This window comes from Lepidochelys kempii, chromosome 17 (assembly GCF_965140265.1).
Source record: "Lepidochelys kempii isolate rLepKem1 chromosome 17, rLepKem1.hap2, whole genome shotgun sequence".
Lineage (NCBI taxonomy): Eukaryota > Metazoa > Chordata > Testudines > Cheloniidae > Lepidochelys > Lepidochelys kempii.
The window spans coordinates 20235370-20254018 of NC_133272.1; the positions used below are offsets into that span (position 1 = coordinate 20235370).

An 18649-nucleotide genomic window follows, 5' to 3' on the forward strand; every position below is an offset into this window, starting at 1 on the left:
AGGGCATGATACAGGGGCCACTCATTGACAAAACCAAGGCTTCAAAGATTGAGTCAGGCCTGCAAAAAGCCATGGATAAAAACCCTAACTTTTAAAAATAATTGGGGGGCTTTTCTCTTCAGTTTCCTAGTTTTGGCTCCTTTAGGGGATGTCCTGTTCAAGAGGCTTTTCCCATGTGGGCGAGGAACTTGGTCTTACTTTAAATGAAAGCTGAGATTCTCACATGACTCCAGAAACTGGGGCTTTTAAGAAGAACACCAACCATCATCAGATCTGGCAATGCTGTGAGCTCAGCACAGTAACTTCCCAACTACAGGATCGGATCCATTCATGGTCAGTGCCTCCTTCTGAACTGAGACTCCCAAAGGAAGAGGGGAAAGCCCACCAACCTCCACCTGCTTGATCCAGTTATGCACCTGAGGTTCCTTATTTTAACCTCTCCAGGTTCTGAGTCAGTGATTTAAGTGCAGAGCACGTGGAGCTGAAAGTGGCTGGAAGCCTCAAAGCTGCACACAAAATCAATAGTGCGTTGTAATTTAACTAGCAAATGATAAAGTCGAGGAGAACATCACGGTCTAGTAGCTCCAGGACACCAGAGTGGGAGTCAGGAAACCAGAGTTCTGTTCTCAGCTCTCCCACTGATCTTAGACAAGTCACCTCCCCTCTCTGTGCCTCAGTTTCCCTCCTGCCCGTCATCTGCCCAGTATATTTAAACTGAAAGCTCTTTAGGGTAAAGACTGGGTGTTTGAAGAGCTGGCATAAGGGGGCCCTGATCTCGGTGGCAGCCTCTGGGTACTATGGTAACGCACACCATAAATAATGCCAAGCACAGAAGTGAAGGAGGGGAAATGTGCATTCGCTGGTACGGGTGTTACGGAACATTAGCAGCCAGGGAACAGAGTAGGGTTTTATTTTGGGCGGCCGGGGAAATCACCACAAATAAATCTCTAGTCACATGGCACCTTGTCTGCTTCTGACCAGCTTGGGGCAGTCTGAGCACGTTCAAGGTCAAAGATGGACAGAAATGGGGGCCTCTGGTCCACGGGTCACCTGGCAAGGACACCAGTGCTTCTCAGTAGAGTAATCAGCTGCTCCTGCTGCATCCTCCAGCCCCAAACCAGCAGTGCCCTGCCAGCCCCTCTTCCCAAACAGAAGCACACCACAGCTGGGCGTTAGTGTAAATGACAAGTTTATTGACAAGGACAGAAGGTAAAGCTTTACCAAAAAGTGAACACATCAGAGTGGATATGCAGTACAATGGAATGGCATCGACACTGAGCAATGCTCCTTGCCTGCCCTCCAGCTCCCCTTCCCACAGACCACGCTTCACGGCATGCACACACAGACACAGCACAGGCCCAGAAGAGACGCACAGACACCGGGGAGGGAGGAAGGAGTTCCGGGCAGGCGAGGGATTTGCTCAAGGTTTCGTTTAATTCTTTCCCATGTTCAGGCTTTACAGGGGGTTTAACTGAGCAAGACTCGTGCCATTATTCCCAGGGATCCTCCACCGCCTCTCCCAGGTCAGTGCCCTAATCAGCAATCTCCATTAGCCAGCACCACAGCCAGGGGAATATGGGGCACTGTGCAGAGAGAACAGGGCTTTCCCCTGCTGCCCCCTCACACCCTGGCAGGACTCAGGCTTGCTCTGCCCCCTCCCAGGCACAAAGCTGATCTCCACGGTGGAAACGTATGAGAGGCCGGATGCTGCTTCACAGCTTGGCTCTGAGGGGAGAGAAGCGTGTGCCGGCACTTTATGAATTACTGTAATAATTATTTCCGCAGTGCTCGCAGCCCAGCTATCCTCAGGGCTTTAGACAACCAATCAAACAGCCAAGCTGGTGCATGCTCAAGTGCCCGGTTTCTACAACTCTGTCCCGCCTTCTGCCCAGCCAGGATTCATGCTGCCAAATGATCTCTGCACCGAGGACGCTGGCCAGCACATACAGCAAAGGATGCAGTTGCTCCCAATCTTCACTCGCTTCCCTGGCTGAGAACTGGCTTCGAGCGGAGTCTCCCCACCATGGAACCATGTTTCATCCTGCCCATGACCTGGCCTAACCTCACTGGCCCCTTCCCTTCCCCCTTATTCTCCTGGTCCACCGTTACAGTCCCGTTCTGTATCCCCAGATTCACATGCCCCGAACAGGTGATCCCCGCCCAGTCTTGGGCTTCAAGAGCACAGGCTTTGACGGTTGTTTGTGGTCACATTAAGGGCATCACTTCACTCCTGGGGGAAGTGCTGTGCCAAGCGTCAGCTGAGAGCAGTGGGGACTGCAGAAGCCGTTCTGGGGCTGGGTTGACACGTTCACTGCGTAGACGGATAGAGCCAAGCCAGCTACTATCCCCGCTTTTGTTTCACCTTTCATGGTGTCTATTCCAGTGCCTTGCCTGTGACAGGGAAACTCCCTGGCTGGCAGGAAGCCCAAACAGCTGCCCTCCACCCTGGGAGCCTGCTGCATGAGTAGGAGCTGAGGCAGAGAGGAGTAAGGGAGCCTGTGTTCCCAGGCCAGTGAGTTTCAGACACTAGGAACCCAAATGACCCTCAGTCTACTGCCTTTGGCACAGAAAGCCCAGCTCTGGCGACTGAGGATGGAGGGAACGAGCCTGTGAGATCACCTCACGTACAGCACCCACTGGCCCCTGCAGCAGTAGGGTCATCTGGACCTGAGGGTTTACAGGGCAGGAGATTGCACTCAAGACTCTCCCCCTTCACTAAATATTTTGGGTGTCACAAGTGGGGGGGAGGGGGAGGGAGGTGAGCTGCGACTCCCAATCAGCTTCTCGGCGACTCTCCTTTGCACCCCTGGATAATGGGCACTTCCTCCTCAGGAACTTTTGACGGCAATTCTTCCAGGACCCTGCGAGAAAAGGCTTTCCAAAGCCAGGGGCAACTTGCCCGGCAATGCCAGTGACTGCGGGTGAAAGGGGGACGAGGAGTGGCTTAGACTCCTCCAGAGAATTTAACCTAAAGCGCACGGCCAGATGCTGCTGTGTCCTCCAGCTTTTGCACTCATCCCTCAGCAGGAAAGCGCTCGAGGATGCTCCCATAGAGAACCATAGACAAAGTGGCTGTGACCACCCTCTGCCAGGATTCAGATTTATCGCACGGGTCCTTCAGCCTGGACAGCATTCGGAGCTAGGCAGAACCCAACTCAGCAAGCTGAAGCTGACCCAGGGGGAGGAAGGCAGACAGGCTGTCACAGGAAGACACAGGGAATGAGCGGGAAAGGGGGAAAAATACGCAATGACTGCACCCCATGCTCTGTCAAGAGCCTTACATGCTGTTTCCGTCCTCATTTTGCCATCTGCTTCCCCATTATCAAACCAGACCCTGCCAGCTCCTGCTTCCCCATGCAATGAAGACCCAATTCCAAACCCCAGGACTGCAACTAGGCAAGATAGCTGGGACACAGATTTTTTGGATGAGCATCGAGCCCCCCCTGCACAAGTACGACCCAAAGCCCCATCCAACCCAAATAGATGCACCTTGGATCCGAACCGGTGCTCTCCACATATCACTGGCTCCTCAAGGCTACTCTAGTCCTAGCTCACCTGTGTTCCCTTGGATGTTTTCACTACTCCAGATCGGGTTTTTTTTTTTCTTCCTTTTTTCATCTGGTTACAATAGAAAAAAAACCCAAACGTATAAAAAATATAAAATAATAAAGTGCAGTTTGTGTTTCTATGATGCCTTTGCCTTGTTTTAATGAACAAGAGACTTGTCTTTTTCAGGTTTTAAACGAGCCATATATTACAAAATATCAACTACGCCTACCGCGGTTTAGAAAACGCTAAACATTGGCACGAGATGGAAAAGCCCACAAGAAAGAACGACAGAACAGTGGCGCTGGGGGGACACAGGAGTGGTTGAAGCAGTGGTTACAAAGTTTCCATGGACGCTAAAAATATCAAACAGTTGTTCCCTATATTATTATTAGCATGTGGATACTAATCGCTACCTTGGTTTCTCGGTGCGTTTGTCTGAAATCCTACACATGAATACAGCTGCTTCCAGTTAGAGTTCTTTGTCTGCACCGATAATGGGAGTATCCAGAGTCTCCCCTCCTCCCTCTGCAGGGTGAGACATGGACCCATGATGTTAGTTTTTCAAAATGCCGTCGTAGACCTGGTAGATGTACTGGGACACTTCAGGAGCCCGGCACTTCAGGGACAGCTAGGAGAGACGCGAAGCCGAGGTTAGCGTAAGAAGGCAGCAGATAACACACAGCCCATCTCTACGAGCCAGCCCGTTAATTCCTCAGGACCCATTTCACTGCATTGGATCCACACTCCACCCAGCCTAATGCACAGCGAGGCTGCCGTGGTGCTTCACCCGTCCCACAAGGTGCCATGCACACCAATGGTGATGCACGCAGATGCTTAATAGAGAGCCAGTCTGGCCTAGCAATTGTGCTCCTTGAGCTGGAGACTGAACCCAGGACCCTATGGATCTCAAAGCATGAGCCTCTACTAGTTGGGCTAAAAGACCATGTCCCCTAACTCTGCTGCAGCAGCAGACTCAAACCTCAAGGGGGTGACAAAGAGCCACACCATGTTAGCACAGGTTACAATTGTGTTTTCCAGGATACCAGGTTTTTGTGTTTTTTTTTTTTTTCTAATTTACATACAACTTCAAGTATTTAGTCCCAGTTGCTCTCCCCAAAAGCTACTTACCACCGAAGCACTGAGTTCTGCGAAAGCGCACTCCCGCTCACGTACGGAAAGCTAGCCAATTTTGTGACCGAATTGGGGAAAGGACCAACAGAAGATAAATGGGACCCCACCCTTACGAATGCCTACTCCTTAGCAGTATGATTAATAGACTTGCACCAGTGTTCAAGGGGGGACCTGTACACTCCTGGTAGTCCTATCCCCCAGAATCGGAATTCACACCACACTAAACCAAGACAGTGCCAGTGGCTGGCATAGGTCAATAACCTTGAGAGGTGCTTTCCCTTAAGGGCAATGCTAACCACCAAGCTGCCAATTCCCCCAATAGCAGACCAGCTTGCAAATCAGACCCCTGCTCGCACTACTGTATAACTAGGGAGCTTAACGCAAAGCCAAGCTCCCTTTTCGGTAGCATATTTTCAAGGATTTTAATTTTCTTTCCACACAAAGGGCCCCCCCGGGGTGTGCCTTGAGATTCTCAAACCAGGAGAGAGACTCCAGCAGCAGCGAGGAGAATCTACGATAAGCAGTAGGGAGGCAGGACAGCTAAAGGAAGTAGCTACATGTAGGATAAGCAGCGCTCTTGCCTTTGAATGGCTGCCACAGAGGCAAGGCCAAAGAAATCTCCGAAGTCCGGACAGCTGGTCTCTGCTTCAGCAGTCAGCATGGCAGAAATCTAGTCTCGTTTACTAGAGGGGGAGGTGGAAAGGCGGGGGTTGTGGAGAATTCTGGCAATGCTTTTGTGTTGATTTCTCTTGGCTGATTCTCGTGGTAACAATCTTGGCCAATAAATGTCTGCTGCTGAGTCAGCATTAACCCAGCTCAGCGGGCCACGAACATAGCTATCATCAGTGGTTTCCCAACTCCTCCCAGCTCAGCAGGGATTTTCTTTGGTGTTGAAATTAACAGGCCCTGCCCCAAATGAGCATGCTGGGAAAAAGCAGACTCAGATTTGAGATTGCTTGGGAAAGGATGTGTGACCTCTCCTCTCCCTCCCCCCAAGAGCCAAAGGGTCTTACTGTGTAATTCGGATTCCCCGGCTGAATACGTAGCTCAGCCAAGATCCAGATGCCGTTGGTGAGCTTCAGAGACTGGTAGAGCATGTCCTGGCCTTCCACATTCCTCTTGGCAATGGTGTAAACATTATTGTTCTGCAGCTTACTGGAAACAGTGTCTTCAAATAGAAAAACACCTCTATTAAATCAATGGTCACATCAGACATACAGAGACAAAAATACAGAACTATACCCCCAAATGTCATCTGTGTTATCCTAGACCCTAGGAGCCCTAGTCACGGACCATGGGCCCACTGTGCTAGGCAGTGAACAAACAGAACAAACGAATACATAGATGAGGAAGAACTGGCAACTGCATGAGACAGTGAGTTTATGGGGGAAGGTGTACATTAGAAAATGAGGCAAGAGCAGATTTGGTCATAAGTGCTCCATTTCCCTGGAGACCTCCCTTCGGATTTGGGTCTCCCTGCTAATTTAGCATTTGCTTCTCCCGCAGGGGTCACACTCCCACCTCCATGATCACACTACTCTAGGCAAGACGAGAGTTCAGCAAGGCCTGGGTCCCTTCTGGGAGTTGCAGATTCCTAGTTCCCCGAAAAAGCCCAGAACTTGGGCGAGCTGATTTTGGACATTGTGCCATGCACTTCTGAGCCAGAGGATGCTGCTGGGTAAGAACAAACGAGATCATTGCTTAAATTGCAACTTTGGCTTCTTAGTCATTAACACAATTCTCTGAATTCAATCCCTTTTCAGTGACTTAGCGGATGAGAGAAAACGCTTTCCCTTTCTGCCTCTCGGCAGCGGGGCCGTGATGAGGTTTTTATACGATTTGTGACTGGTAGCACTGGGAAGAGACGTATAATTTTACCTGCACATAAATAGATGGCTGTAACCATGACACCTATTTCTCAGGCACCTCACAGAGAAACAAGAACAGCAGCAGGGATCCAGAACACACAGCATTCAAATCAATGGCCCACACTGATGGCCTGTGGAAGCCAAAACCCAACTTAAGGAGGGGCTGGCTGTAGTCTTTCTGAGGCCAGAAGGAAAAAACTCTGGGCCACAGAGGCCAAGATATGAGCAGTACCCCTGTAAGTCTCATTCCTAAAGCCACACAACCTGCTGACCTAGGAAAGCAAGTTCAGTACACAAGAACATAAGAATGGCCATACTGGGTCAAGACCATGGTCCATTCCTGCCCAGCATCTTCTCTCCAATAGTGGCCAATACCAGAGCTTCAGGGGCAGTGTCCAGAACAGGGCAAATCTGGAGTGATCCACCCCCCTCTTCCACTCCCAGCTTTTGATAGTCAGGAGATTCTTGAGATAACCACAAATGTCCCTTGAGGTCCCAGCCACTCCTGGCTGTTGGCTACCGGGGTAATTTCCTGGCTTTCCAGGACGTTACTTACAGCGGTAAGTTCAGCTGATATTCTATCTACAAGTTCACCAGGTGGTTCTTGTGTTCTAGCCAACTTCCAGTTGGCTTGAAGGTGTTGGCACAAAGTGGGACTGGAACTCAAGCTGCCCCAGGCTGCCAATCCTTTTGCTCCAATCACTTAGACCACATGGTCATCCTTTCGTGTATTGGCTGAGGGCGCAATTATTCATAGGCTCAGGAAATTCAGAAAAGGGAGGAACAAGGATGTGGCCTGTATTCCCAGAATCGCCTTCCTGAGCAAAAGGGAGATGGAAGCTCCTCAAGCAATACACGCTGGGGGGAGCCTTCTGATGCCCGTTTTGAAACTCAGCTCCCTCCTGTGCTCCAAAACTGTTACAAGTGTTTACCGCACAGGTGAGCTGATGGCACTTGGCTGATTAGAGCACAGCATTTTCAACTCACCCACTAGAGAGAGCAGAAGGAAAGTTCAATACAGTCTATTTCCAACCTCACAAATTCAACAGTTCCCTTGTGCCAGTTCACCCTACAATGGTGAGGTGCGTGCGCGTGGAAACGAATGGGCTGGGCTGTGTTGAACCCTGGTCAGTAGCTTGTACTTTCCACAGCAACCAGGAAGATGGAGAGGAAAATGCAAATTTGGCTGCATGCAGCTGGACAGACCCAGGGTGCCCTTTGGAAACAGTGGCAAGTACACCTCAAGGAAGGCAGCAAGCACTGGCCCAGAAAACCCACTACATGAAAAGGGATGGTATGGTGGCAGGACAGTACAGCGTCCACATAGGTAGCGTGTACCTGACCAGCCAGTCTCCAGGCAGCACCTTCAATCGCCCATGTTCACAAATACTAAAATCCAGAGCACCACACAAAGGGTTTGTTTAAAGAATGGAAGTGATTAAGTCAGCACTGGAGCAGGGGGTCAAAGAAAGAGCATCTGAGTCTCAATCCATACAGCAGAGAGCAGGGAAGGGTCTGACTTCTCACGCTCACACTGCAATCTTGCGCTGGAGCAACTGCCTTTCCTTCCTCCACTTACCCAGCAGATCAGGGCTGCAGCTGAGCTGCTGTAGAATCGACTATCCCTGAAGAGCGGAGAAGCTCTCTCCACAGCATGGGAACTTTGAGTTCAGGCTTTACTCAATGAAGACCAGCAGCTGGACTAACCCCGCTACCCTTGGAGGCTTTAGGACAGTGATTTGCAGAGGAGGGGCAGGGTTCATGCAGCTAACTACTCAGACAGAGTCAGGTTTGGGTTTTCCTCTCTTCCTTGGTTACTATGGAAACTAGGAGAGGCAAGTAACTAATGAATTCCTGAGCCAAAACCCCTCACTCCCCACTTCTCCTCCTACTCCATACGAAGGGCCCACCTGGGTTAGGAAAAGATGCAGGGCAGAACAGTCCGCTCCTAAGCTCAAATGGAGCCAGAACAGGCATGGAGAGGCTCCGTTACAAGCCGTATCAGCTGACAATTGTGCTGGGCACAGACAAGCCCCAGATGGGGATCAGGATACAACCAACACATTTGTTTCTTGTGCAACCTAAGCAGATTGCCACACAGAAAAATCTGCAGAGGACCCGAAAGGCAAAGCTCTACTAATGGTGGGGATGCTACATTGGGCAGTTGCTCCTGTCTGAAAGGAACATCAGCCACATATTAGTTGCAACTTAGGGGTAGATTCGCTTCCCATGGGGAATGGAATGGGTCACGTTTAAACCCTGATGTTTAGCAGCAGCTGCTCCCTGGCAGCATGCAGGTTCAAAGCGCACAAAGAGGCAGAGTACCAGCTCTATAGCTTCCGATACCTTCGCTCCAGTCACCTTAATGATGGTTGCTACCAATACATTACAGAGGGTGAGGCGCATCCTTGCACAGGATTGGCATCCCGACAGCCTGGATTCTGTTGGTGCAAACTAAAGGCTCTGACCCCCAGCAGGGGCACTGAATCTAATCGCAATTGGAGCCCTTAAGTCTAAACTGGGGACCTGCTGAGAAGCTTTTTTTGGCCTCTTACTAGCAGCAAGCCTTAAAGATGTTAGAGAATTGCTAATTCGGCCAAGCATGTCATTTTCAACTGTTGTTCCCCAGACAGGGGAACTGGAGTGGAGCGGTCCAAGATCACACGGGAAGACAGAGCTGGGGTTAGAACTCCCAGGTTCCTGCTTTTGCTGTCTTGGAAGCTCATCATAAGATGGCTGGACACAGAAGCCATCAGGTGACTCAGCCACTTATAACAATCCAAAGACAAGCGTGCTGGGGCTTGGATTGTCATTTGAATCTTTCTGCCTCCATCTCTATTAATACAGACTTCAGGATAAACACACACTGGAGGGCGAGTGTCATTTCCAGTTTCCTTCCATCCCCAGGTAGCAGCTCCAGCCACTTCTCTGTAAGCAAGTCTAAACCAATGTCAGTTTCTCCAAGATCGGGCAGCGTCGCTAGGCAACAGTGCCAGGCAGTGCCTTGCTCAAGCAGGACAGTTAATGCCATGCGACAGCACTGCCTTTATAAACAGACATTTGCTGGGAGCTGTGAGATCAGCCTTGCTTTGAATTGTGCTGCGTGTTTATCAGTGAGAAGAACTGCAACACAAGGCAAAGCCTCGGTTAATGGCCACACAGTACAAGCAGGTTTCAGAGCAGCAGCTGTGTTAGTCTGTATCCGCAAAAAGAACAGGAGGACTTGTGGCACCTTAGAGACTAACATTTATTTGAGCATCAGCTTTCGTGGGCTATAAAAGTGAGCTGTAGCTCACGAAAGCTGATGCTCAAATAAATCTTAGTCTCTGAGGTGCCACAAGTCCTCCTGTTGTTTTTACAGGACAAGCAGAAGCTTGTCAAAAGGCCATGCTGACTGCGTGCAGACGCCCTTCTCTGCACCTATGGGACCCGATGACAGTGCAAACCCATCCGAAGGATTCATGGTTCCTTTAGCAGCGCAGGATAAGCTGCATCCGTCCTCAATATGCAACTTCAAATAGGATTTTGTGAGGGGTTGTTTTTTTTTAAAAACATGTTTGTCTTCTATACAGAAAGGGTTATTTTTAATTGAATTTTTAGATGAAAAAGGTAATGACAGAAGGAGTTTTCCTTCTAGGAAAACCTCTCGAATACATAACAGCCACAGCCACCACCACTTCTGCCCATACTTGTTAATGACAAATTTAATGATCTTTTTTGGGAGGGAAGGAGGGATGAGATGCCAGTTGCCAATTAAGGCCTCCATCCTGCAAAGACTTGCTTTACATTGCAAGCAGTTGCAATGGCTTCAATGGACCACTTGCTTGTGTAAAGTTAAGCACATGCATAAGTCTTTGCAGAATCGAGGCCTAATTTTATAAAGGGAAAATAAAATTAATATACTATGCTCAAAAATATCTGAACTGTGCATTTTGTAACACAGGGAATTCACACACACACTGAACCAGATGGCTACTCTCATCTGACTAGGTCCCGGATACAGGATCACATATATAAAGCTTTGCCACCTACTTATTGAGATGGGCCTTTTTCTGAGTTCAGAGCCCTCAATACTATTCAGCAGTGAACAGTACAAATCAGCAAACAAAACCTAATTACTTTGTCTGCAGTCATGCAACCCTCAAATGCCTCCCTGTGCTTCTAGCGACATTTGACAGAGCCTGCGGAGTGAGCTGTAGCTCACGAAAGCTTATGCTCTAATAAATTGGTTAGTCTCTAAGGTGCCACAAGTACTCCTTTTCTTTTAGTAAAGAGATGGGTTCAAGCAGAAGGTGCATCTGCAAATCTTGCCTGATCCCATCATGAAGAATCAGTCATTTCCAAGTGATGTCAGAAGCACAGGGCTTTGACTTCTACTGCATGATCAAGGAGAAGCTGGGGTTTAATTCTGACATGGAGGAGCCCACCTTTAAGGTTGGGGGGCAAGGGGTTTCCATACCCATTCAGTAACTGGCCTCTCAGCAAAAGCACCAGTTGGACATTTGGTGGGGGTGGGGAGTTGGGTCTGTAATGTGGACATCTGTCTGCTGGGAAATTTACTGTGACCCACCAATCCATTAGAGAGACCACTGAGCAGGCAGATGGTAACTACCGTCCCTATCAATCTGGGCTGCCACTGAAATCAGAGCATGAGGCGAAAAGTGCCCGGGGCCAGATTGTCAAGGGTATTTAGATAGCTAGAGATCAGATGGGAGCCTAGCAAGGTGTACAAACTGCCTATGTGAGTTAGGCACCTAACCTGCTTCTCTAGATTCTACTAGGTGTCCATCTACATCCTTAGGTGCCTAACCACCGTGGAAAATCTGGCCCCATGTCCCATGCACTGTCCAATCCCCCACATGTCCCTCATTTGTAGGGTGAGAGGTCAGGAGTCTGTGGAAGGAGAACAAAATGTCTGAGGCATTGAGTTAACCTGCCATTTTCTGTACTCTGTTCTTATTGGCGTCAGCGTCTCCCCTTTGCCATTCATAATCCCGGGAAGGAGCCCACTCTTTTGGCAAGGAACCGTGTGACTCCACAAATTTAGACTGCATAGAACCAAGGAATCAGGGTTGGGGAAGAGCAAGTCTTCAGTCAACTTGTACAAGCATTGCCCACAACCGGCCAAAGGAGCTAAGACCAGTTACGGAACATGGACCTATTTGTGCTGTAAAGATCCTGCCTGCGAGCCTCCTTTAGGAGGGAGGCTGTATTTCACCCTGCATATGGAGAACTAGGCCATATGTTCAAAATTGCCCAGTGCCCAGCTCCTCCCCTTGGAGAGCTATGGAAATCTGGTTGTTTTATTTAGGTGTGCCAATGGAAGCACTGGGGTGCTGAAATCTTTTGAAAACCTGTCCCGTCTTGTTCTTTGAACAGATTTATCACACCGACTCTGGTGTCAGAATTAGCTCCACTGTATTCAAACCTCTCTCAGCAGCAAAGGGCTGGAGAGGACTCAGAAAGCCACTTTAGACAAAGGAACACAATCTTCCCAGGACATTACATACAAAGCACAGAACTATGGTGACTAAGAGATCAAAAGCATTCTTTAGATTAAACCCAAGTATTGAAGTGCAAACCAGTGAAGGGTTTCATTTGTATGTCAAGGGTCGGGCGAAGAGCAGCAAACAAAAGGCATGGATTGTATGGGAAAAGAATAGAAATGTACTAAGATCTTAATAAAAACACACGCAACTGAAAATAATGGGACTGTCATTCCACCCCAGGGTTCTGGTGACACTGATAAAGAAGCAGGGCAAACAAGGTTATCAGAACTGCTCAACAGAATGACAGCGAGATTACATACAGCCAGACTGGCATTATTCTTTAATTGTGTGCACGTATGCACACAGAGGTGGAATTCCCATCGTGGAAGGGTTTTAAGAACAGGTTGGCCAAACACCTGCCAGGGATGGTCTAGGTTTCCTTAGTCCTGCCTCAGCGTTGGAGGATGGACTAAATAACCTCTTGAGGTCCCTTCCATCCCTACATTTCTATGATTCTGGCACACCCACAGACAATACAGCTCCTGTTTTATGTGAAGGGCTTGTCTGGACTAGGGTATAAGGTGTGTTTTTAAAACGTATTAGCTAAAATATACAGGCAGTCAGACAAGATGATAATATATAGCCCCTTTTGGCCTTAAAAATCTATTAACATCTTTTAAACTAACATGTTTTAAGAAATTCTAGCGTGAAAAAGGAAAATTGTATTTTAACATGCGTTAGTCAGTGGAGGAGAATGTGTGTTTTCCAAAAAATTACCTAAGCTAAATACATTTATGAACTTGGTATCGCACATGCATGGCAGGAACACTGACTGATGCTGGGAACTATGAACCTGTTTAATACCATATCCAGATGGCAGCTCCGACATCTCACGAGTAAGAATTTCAGTGCAGAACAGGACCCTGTATTGAAATCTTTCTACGCCTGGGGAGTTTCTAAACTTTGCCCATCACTGCTCTGGAGGTCGCAGCTTTTTAAGCTCTTCTCACCCTTTAACTGGATTTTTCCCTGCCTTTTCATGTGAGCAGAATCATCGGGGTACCAAAGTCTTAAATTAGCATAAAAGCCAGCACATGAGAAAATTGAGGTTGTACCTTTAATCTTAACTCTGACCCCTTGTGTGTATCCATGACAACAATCTAATTACATGATCACATGGTTTCTCCGCTAAAATATCATACAACTGTTTCCCTATAGCCTCAGATACACGTGCAGAACCTGAATGTATTTAAAATATAAAATGCACCCATAGGTATACCTTAAATAGGAGAGGAGTCCATTTAGTCACACTCTGGCCCAATCTGCACACGACTGTTAAGCAAGACCCACTGATTGCAATGGGACTCATGAGGGCATTGTAGTCACTTATGGGATTGGGGGCATAGGCCCAGATTTTTAAAGGTATTTAGACGTTGCTGCACTCAGCACTGCAACACCTAACTGATTTAGGAGCCTAAATAACTTTTTGAAAATGAGGCGTAGGCTCCTCAACCCGCGAGGCAGTGCAGCATCACCTAAATACCTTTAAAAATCTGAGCCTGAATGTATAAAGTCATACAAATTCAAGAGACAAAGTCACAGCTAGCCCATCCTGGGGAGACAAGCGTAGGATTGCTCCTCCCAGTACATTTTGCCCACAAAGATTCAGTAACATTTGAAATGTCTTCATTGATAGAAATGTTTGTGTTTCGATCTGCCTTTTATTTAAGGAAAAAGGATAAATAACCAGAGTTATTAGGCTAGAGGTGCTTTGAAATCTGACTGCTGCCCAGTGACAGACACACAATCCTGGATGTATAGTAGCGCACAGAGCCATACAAGAAATTAGCAAGCTGCATCCCTGACTCAGTAAAAAAAACTGATCTCTGCTGTAAAGAGATTTATTTCTAATTTAAATGTCCCCTCACAGAAATCAGCATTCATCACTCAGCTGGATGGCAGGGCTTCTGGTATCTTCTGTCTGGATTTTGTAAGATTTAAGCATTCACGAAGATGGAAGGGAAGGGTCTTCATGGCAAGGAGAAAGGATGCCAGACAGAGCGCATTGATAGAGGGAAGACTGTTTCGATTAGCCCCCACCTCGGCTCCTCAGGAGCCTATGCACAATTGTCGGTGTGTTCACTCCATCTGTCAAAGGTCTGCTATAGCTCTGCTACTATATTTAAATAACCGGTTTTGCTGTGATTATGGCAGATCAGCTGGGAAATGGGGGTATTTTAGCTCACAGCTCAATTCGTGCTGTTGAACAGGAAATCAGCTAGACTGGAGAATGAATGTTGTCGTTAACAGAGTTCCTAAACCTGGAAAAGATCACACCACCATGTGTGGGCATGTGCTATTCAGGAATTATTTAAGTGGGTCTCATGGGATTCATATCGATTTATGTTGACAAAGACGGCTTGGACAACTGTCGAAAACTAGCAGCTGTTGGAAGCAGTGATCTGTGCTGAAGAGCAGCATCGCAGCAAATTTTGAATCATAGTCAACACCCACTGAAATTCACAAGCTTTGTTCATGGCCACCGCTACCCTGGCACAGCTGAAAGCTAGGACTAGGTCCCTTGAGTATCTCTGTCCCCGTCTATGCCAAGGGTATGAAAGTTACACGGCTACACTGTTCAGATTCCTCATAACGAACACAGGAGAGCTGAAATTTACAGTGAAAGCTTTAAACTACTGCTGGTGTCTCTAGTGAGAAAAAGGCCATGATAACAGAGGTAGATTGTTTAATCCACACATCCAGGGCAAGTACACACAGACTTCAGCATTGCAAGCCACTACCCTCAGAGGGAAGATTGGACGATGGCCAGAGGTAGCCTACAGTAAGGTCTTGTCTACACTAGGTTTTTAGCCATGACCACCAGTGCAAACCCTTAGTGTAGACAAGATTTACACCAGTGCCGGGTGGTTTGCACTGGTGCAGCTTCCTCCAGTTTGAAACTGCAAGGGTACAAATCGTGTTGCATGTACATCAAGTCTGCACCAGTGTAGACACAGCCTAACACTGGTTATTCCCATGCCAGGCTCTCAGCCTTCTGCACCCACTAGCTCTCAGCCTGCTTGGCTCTACGATCCAGGTGGTCAGTGCAGAAAATGGCTCCTGTAATTGCAGCAGGGATGAGGCATCAGCTCCGAAGACAAGAACAGAGGTGTCAGCTGAGAAAAGGATTTGAAGTCTGTTTATCAGACATGACCCATTTTCCTCCCTAAACAAGCAGAGGAGGCTGGCACACACTGTAGCCTCCCTAGCAATGGATCACACTCAAACAGGCACCGTTTCCAAAGCTCTCGCTAAAAGACTGACAGGAGCTTCCTCTCTCTGAGCCCTGGTGATGGCTGCAGATAACACTGCAATAGAGCAATGTTATTACTCACATGGAGAGTGCAACCGTGCAGAAATCTAACGGGACTGGAGTGCTCCTGCATGCCCCTCCGCTGAGAGCTGGGCTTCATTACAATTCCAAGCAAGCCCAGGCAGAAAGGCTGGCACATGGCTGGTAAAGCAGCCAAACAGTGAATGCTGCCAATTACTCTGTATCCTTTAATGACTCCCAGTGAAGGGGAACAGGTGGGTAAAGCGGAGAAAGCACTGCAGCGTATAGGCTAATCACAACCAAGGGTCAGGCAGAAACCTTGACAGTACAGTATCCTACAATTAGAGGCATTACAGCTTCCTTAGCATTGGCCAGTGGGATGGCCGCAAAAATGGACCAGATGGCCCGTTGATGTATGTCAAGTAACCAGGAATTAAACTCCTTATTCCTCGCAGCAGACAGATCCACTGCAACTGTGGTTTATAGAGGGCAGAAGAATTTGTTTCTGTAAGTCTTGTCAGAAATAAAGCCACTTGCGGAGACTGAATGTTTAGAATCTAGGCCCGAGGGGATGGGGGAAGGACTTTAAAACCCTGACAGATTCTCCACTACAAGAACGAAACCTTCCTTCTGTGCCACAGCGCCCAACAGACAGAGTAGCTAATGGAGGACGGTGGAAGGAGAAGGGTGTGATGGATTACAGGGCAGAACTTCCAATCAGGTGGAAATGTCTGCGTGCCATTTGAGAGGCTGGAATAAAGGGAGCGGCAGAGAGGCTGCCCTCGCCAGAACCCCAGGAACAGAATCAAGTCATAAGATCCAACAGCTGCTATTTGCATCACATCGTTTGTGGTCCAAAATGGAAAAAAAGTCATGGCTACAAAGGCAGGGGGTTGTTTCTGCCTGTGACTGAAGTGAGAGGAGCGTTCTCCCTGCGTGATGGCAGGCAGGAGAGAAAGAACCATGGGTTTGTGATCAAGAGGGACACACCTCTCTGTAAAACATACTAGCTTTAGTTACAAGCACTTGGATCCCATCCAGGCCTCTCAAACACAAACAGTGCAGCTCTACTGGCCACGTACTCCCTCATCCTTCAGTGGCAAAATGGTCTTCTATACTCGTGAGATGTTCATTGTCTAGTAGAGGCAAACAGCTAACTAAGCACTTGGCTCAAGTAGACAGGGTACAGCTGAAAGCCAGCAACATAACAATAAACAATAGCAATATATGACTGTGGCCTTACACCGGGCTTTTCATCCGCAGATAACACCTCCTAGCTCTCCTGTAGGGCTTTTCATCAGGAGAGCTCAAAGCACTTTACAAAGGAGCTCAGTATCATTATTCTCATTGTGCAGATGGGGAAACTGAAGTAATCTGTCCAAAGTCATGCAGGGAACAGAACTCCAGTCCAGTGCTCTAACCACTAGGCCAGGTTATACCCACTTACTTGCGGATGGGGAAAGACACAGGAGGGACAAGTGACTCATCCAAGGTGGCACAGCAAGTTAGTGGCAGATCTACATCCCACATTCCCTCACTCCTAGTCTTGTTCTCAAGCCACTCAACCACAGCTGCCCCTACAGCTAACTAGCCTTAGGGATCCCAGCCTGACAATGAAAGATGACAACTTGGAACCAAGATGAAATTTCTGTGATGTGGGTTAGGGTACAAACCACAGTAACGAGCAGGAAGGATTTGAAATCAAGCCCAAAGCTCCCTGCTCAGAGACACCATGACAAGGAAGGCAAATAAACAGGAAAGGGATAATGTAAGAACTATAACAGAAGGAAAAAGGGAACAGGTGAAATCCTAGGGAGGGAACTGTTTTCAGAGACATTCACTAGGGAAACCTCCTTTTATGGAATTCAGCTGAAAGTTTAGGTTAAACAAATCCTTGGGGCTAGAATTTGGAACTGCTCAGCCTGTACCTGCAATCCTGCTTTGTCAGTGTTGTCAATTCACAATGCTAATGACCGGAAAAAACTTGACTCTCATATCGTCACTCCTGTGCATTACACGAAGGCTCGCTGCGGTCCAGAACAAAGTTACTTACCAGCATTCAGGTGACACTCTTTAATCTGGAACTGGAGCTCGTTTTCATTTGGAATATCCTTCCACGTGGCAAGGAAGACCTGGCGTTCTACATACAGGAAAGACAAAGGTCAGCGTCCCACCCTCCTGGTTCTCTGAACTACCCACATTGCCATTCCCAACAGTCACTGCAGAAGGACATGCTGCAGAGATAGAAGAGGCCTGCCAGGTCGCATCTAGTCCATCCCTTGGGGTCTTGTTCAAGAGTTTTCCCTAAAACATGGTGGCTAGCAATTTGTCTAGCCTAGTTTTACTGAAAGCAGCAAAGTCTTGAAGACCATTTGGATCTGTTCCCAATGTCTTTGCTGCAGCAGACTTTCACGAGTCAGGAGCAGGTGGGGTTTGTTAGGAAGAGCCTACAGCTCAGAATACAAGAACCACATCATGCAGGATTCCCCTTTCCCATCAGCAAAAAGGGCCAAACGTAGAACCCAGCTATGATTCTGTTTTCCAGGCACCTTCTCCACCTCTGATGTAAAAAGCAGACTATTGAACAGGAGAGAACATGAAGAAGGGGTTACAGCGTAAGATTTATGGGCTAAACCCTGGTCCCACTGAAGTCAATGAACAACTTCCATCAGAGCAGGATTTGGCACAGCGTACCTATGCTTGGCAGATATAATCAGACCAGAGGAGGGATGTTCTGGAAATGCAACTGCTTTGAATAGCAACAGCAGGAGAGCAGGGACTGGCTAACTACACTGCCCTGGCACCCCAGTACAGATGGGTCTCTGCTACAGATGGACTGGCACCAAGCTGTGCTTTGTCAGGACACTGTACTCTGCCTGCCCGCGTGGCTCTCCAAAGAGCAGAGGGACGCTGGCCAAACAGTACTCACCCATTTTGCCGTCCTCCACGAAAAGCACGTTGAGAGGAATAAGGCAGCTAAAGTAGAAGACGTCGATGCTGTTTTTCACAGCCACCTGGCAGGAAACGAAACAGGAGAATTAGGGCATTTTCTGTAGCATGCTGGGGATGGACAGGGACATTGTCCTCGGGAGTTCGTGCGTTTCTAGGGGTGGTGATCTTTAACGGCCCTGCCTGGAGGTGAAGGCCAGCTGTGCACACTGGGGTATGTGGGGACGCTGCTGAGCCTGGAAGAATGTCTCTCAGCAGGTACTGACAAGGAGTGCCCCCAGCCTGCTCCTTCATCAATTTTCACTCCCCTCCCATGGGCTCTTCACTGT

At 48.2% G+C, this 18649-nt stretch overlaps 1 protein-coding gene across 7 annotated transcripts in view; it reads right to left on the reverse strand.

Moving 5' to 3' along the window:
* Positions 1–1172: 1172 nt before the first annotated feature.
* Positions 1173–18649, reverse strand: part of AP2B1 (adaptor related protein complex 2 subunit beta 1) — a 98891-nt gene continuing 81414 nt past the window's right edge. For all 7 annotated transcript variants that reach the window (XM_073315532.1, XM_073315538.1, XM_073315537.1 and 4 more), the window contains 4 exons: positions 18301–18385; positions 17425–17511; positions 5694–5848; positions 1173–4177 (listed from right to left, as the gene is read on the reverse strand). In XM_073315532.1, coding sequence (XP_073171633.1) covers positions 4103–4177; positions 5694–5848; positions 17425–17511; positions 18301–18385 — 402 coding nt within the window. In that variant the 3' untranslated portion in view covers positions 1173–4102. The remainder of the gene's footprint in view (positions 4178–5693; positions 5849–17424; positions 17512–18300; positions 18386–18649) is intronic.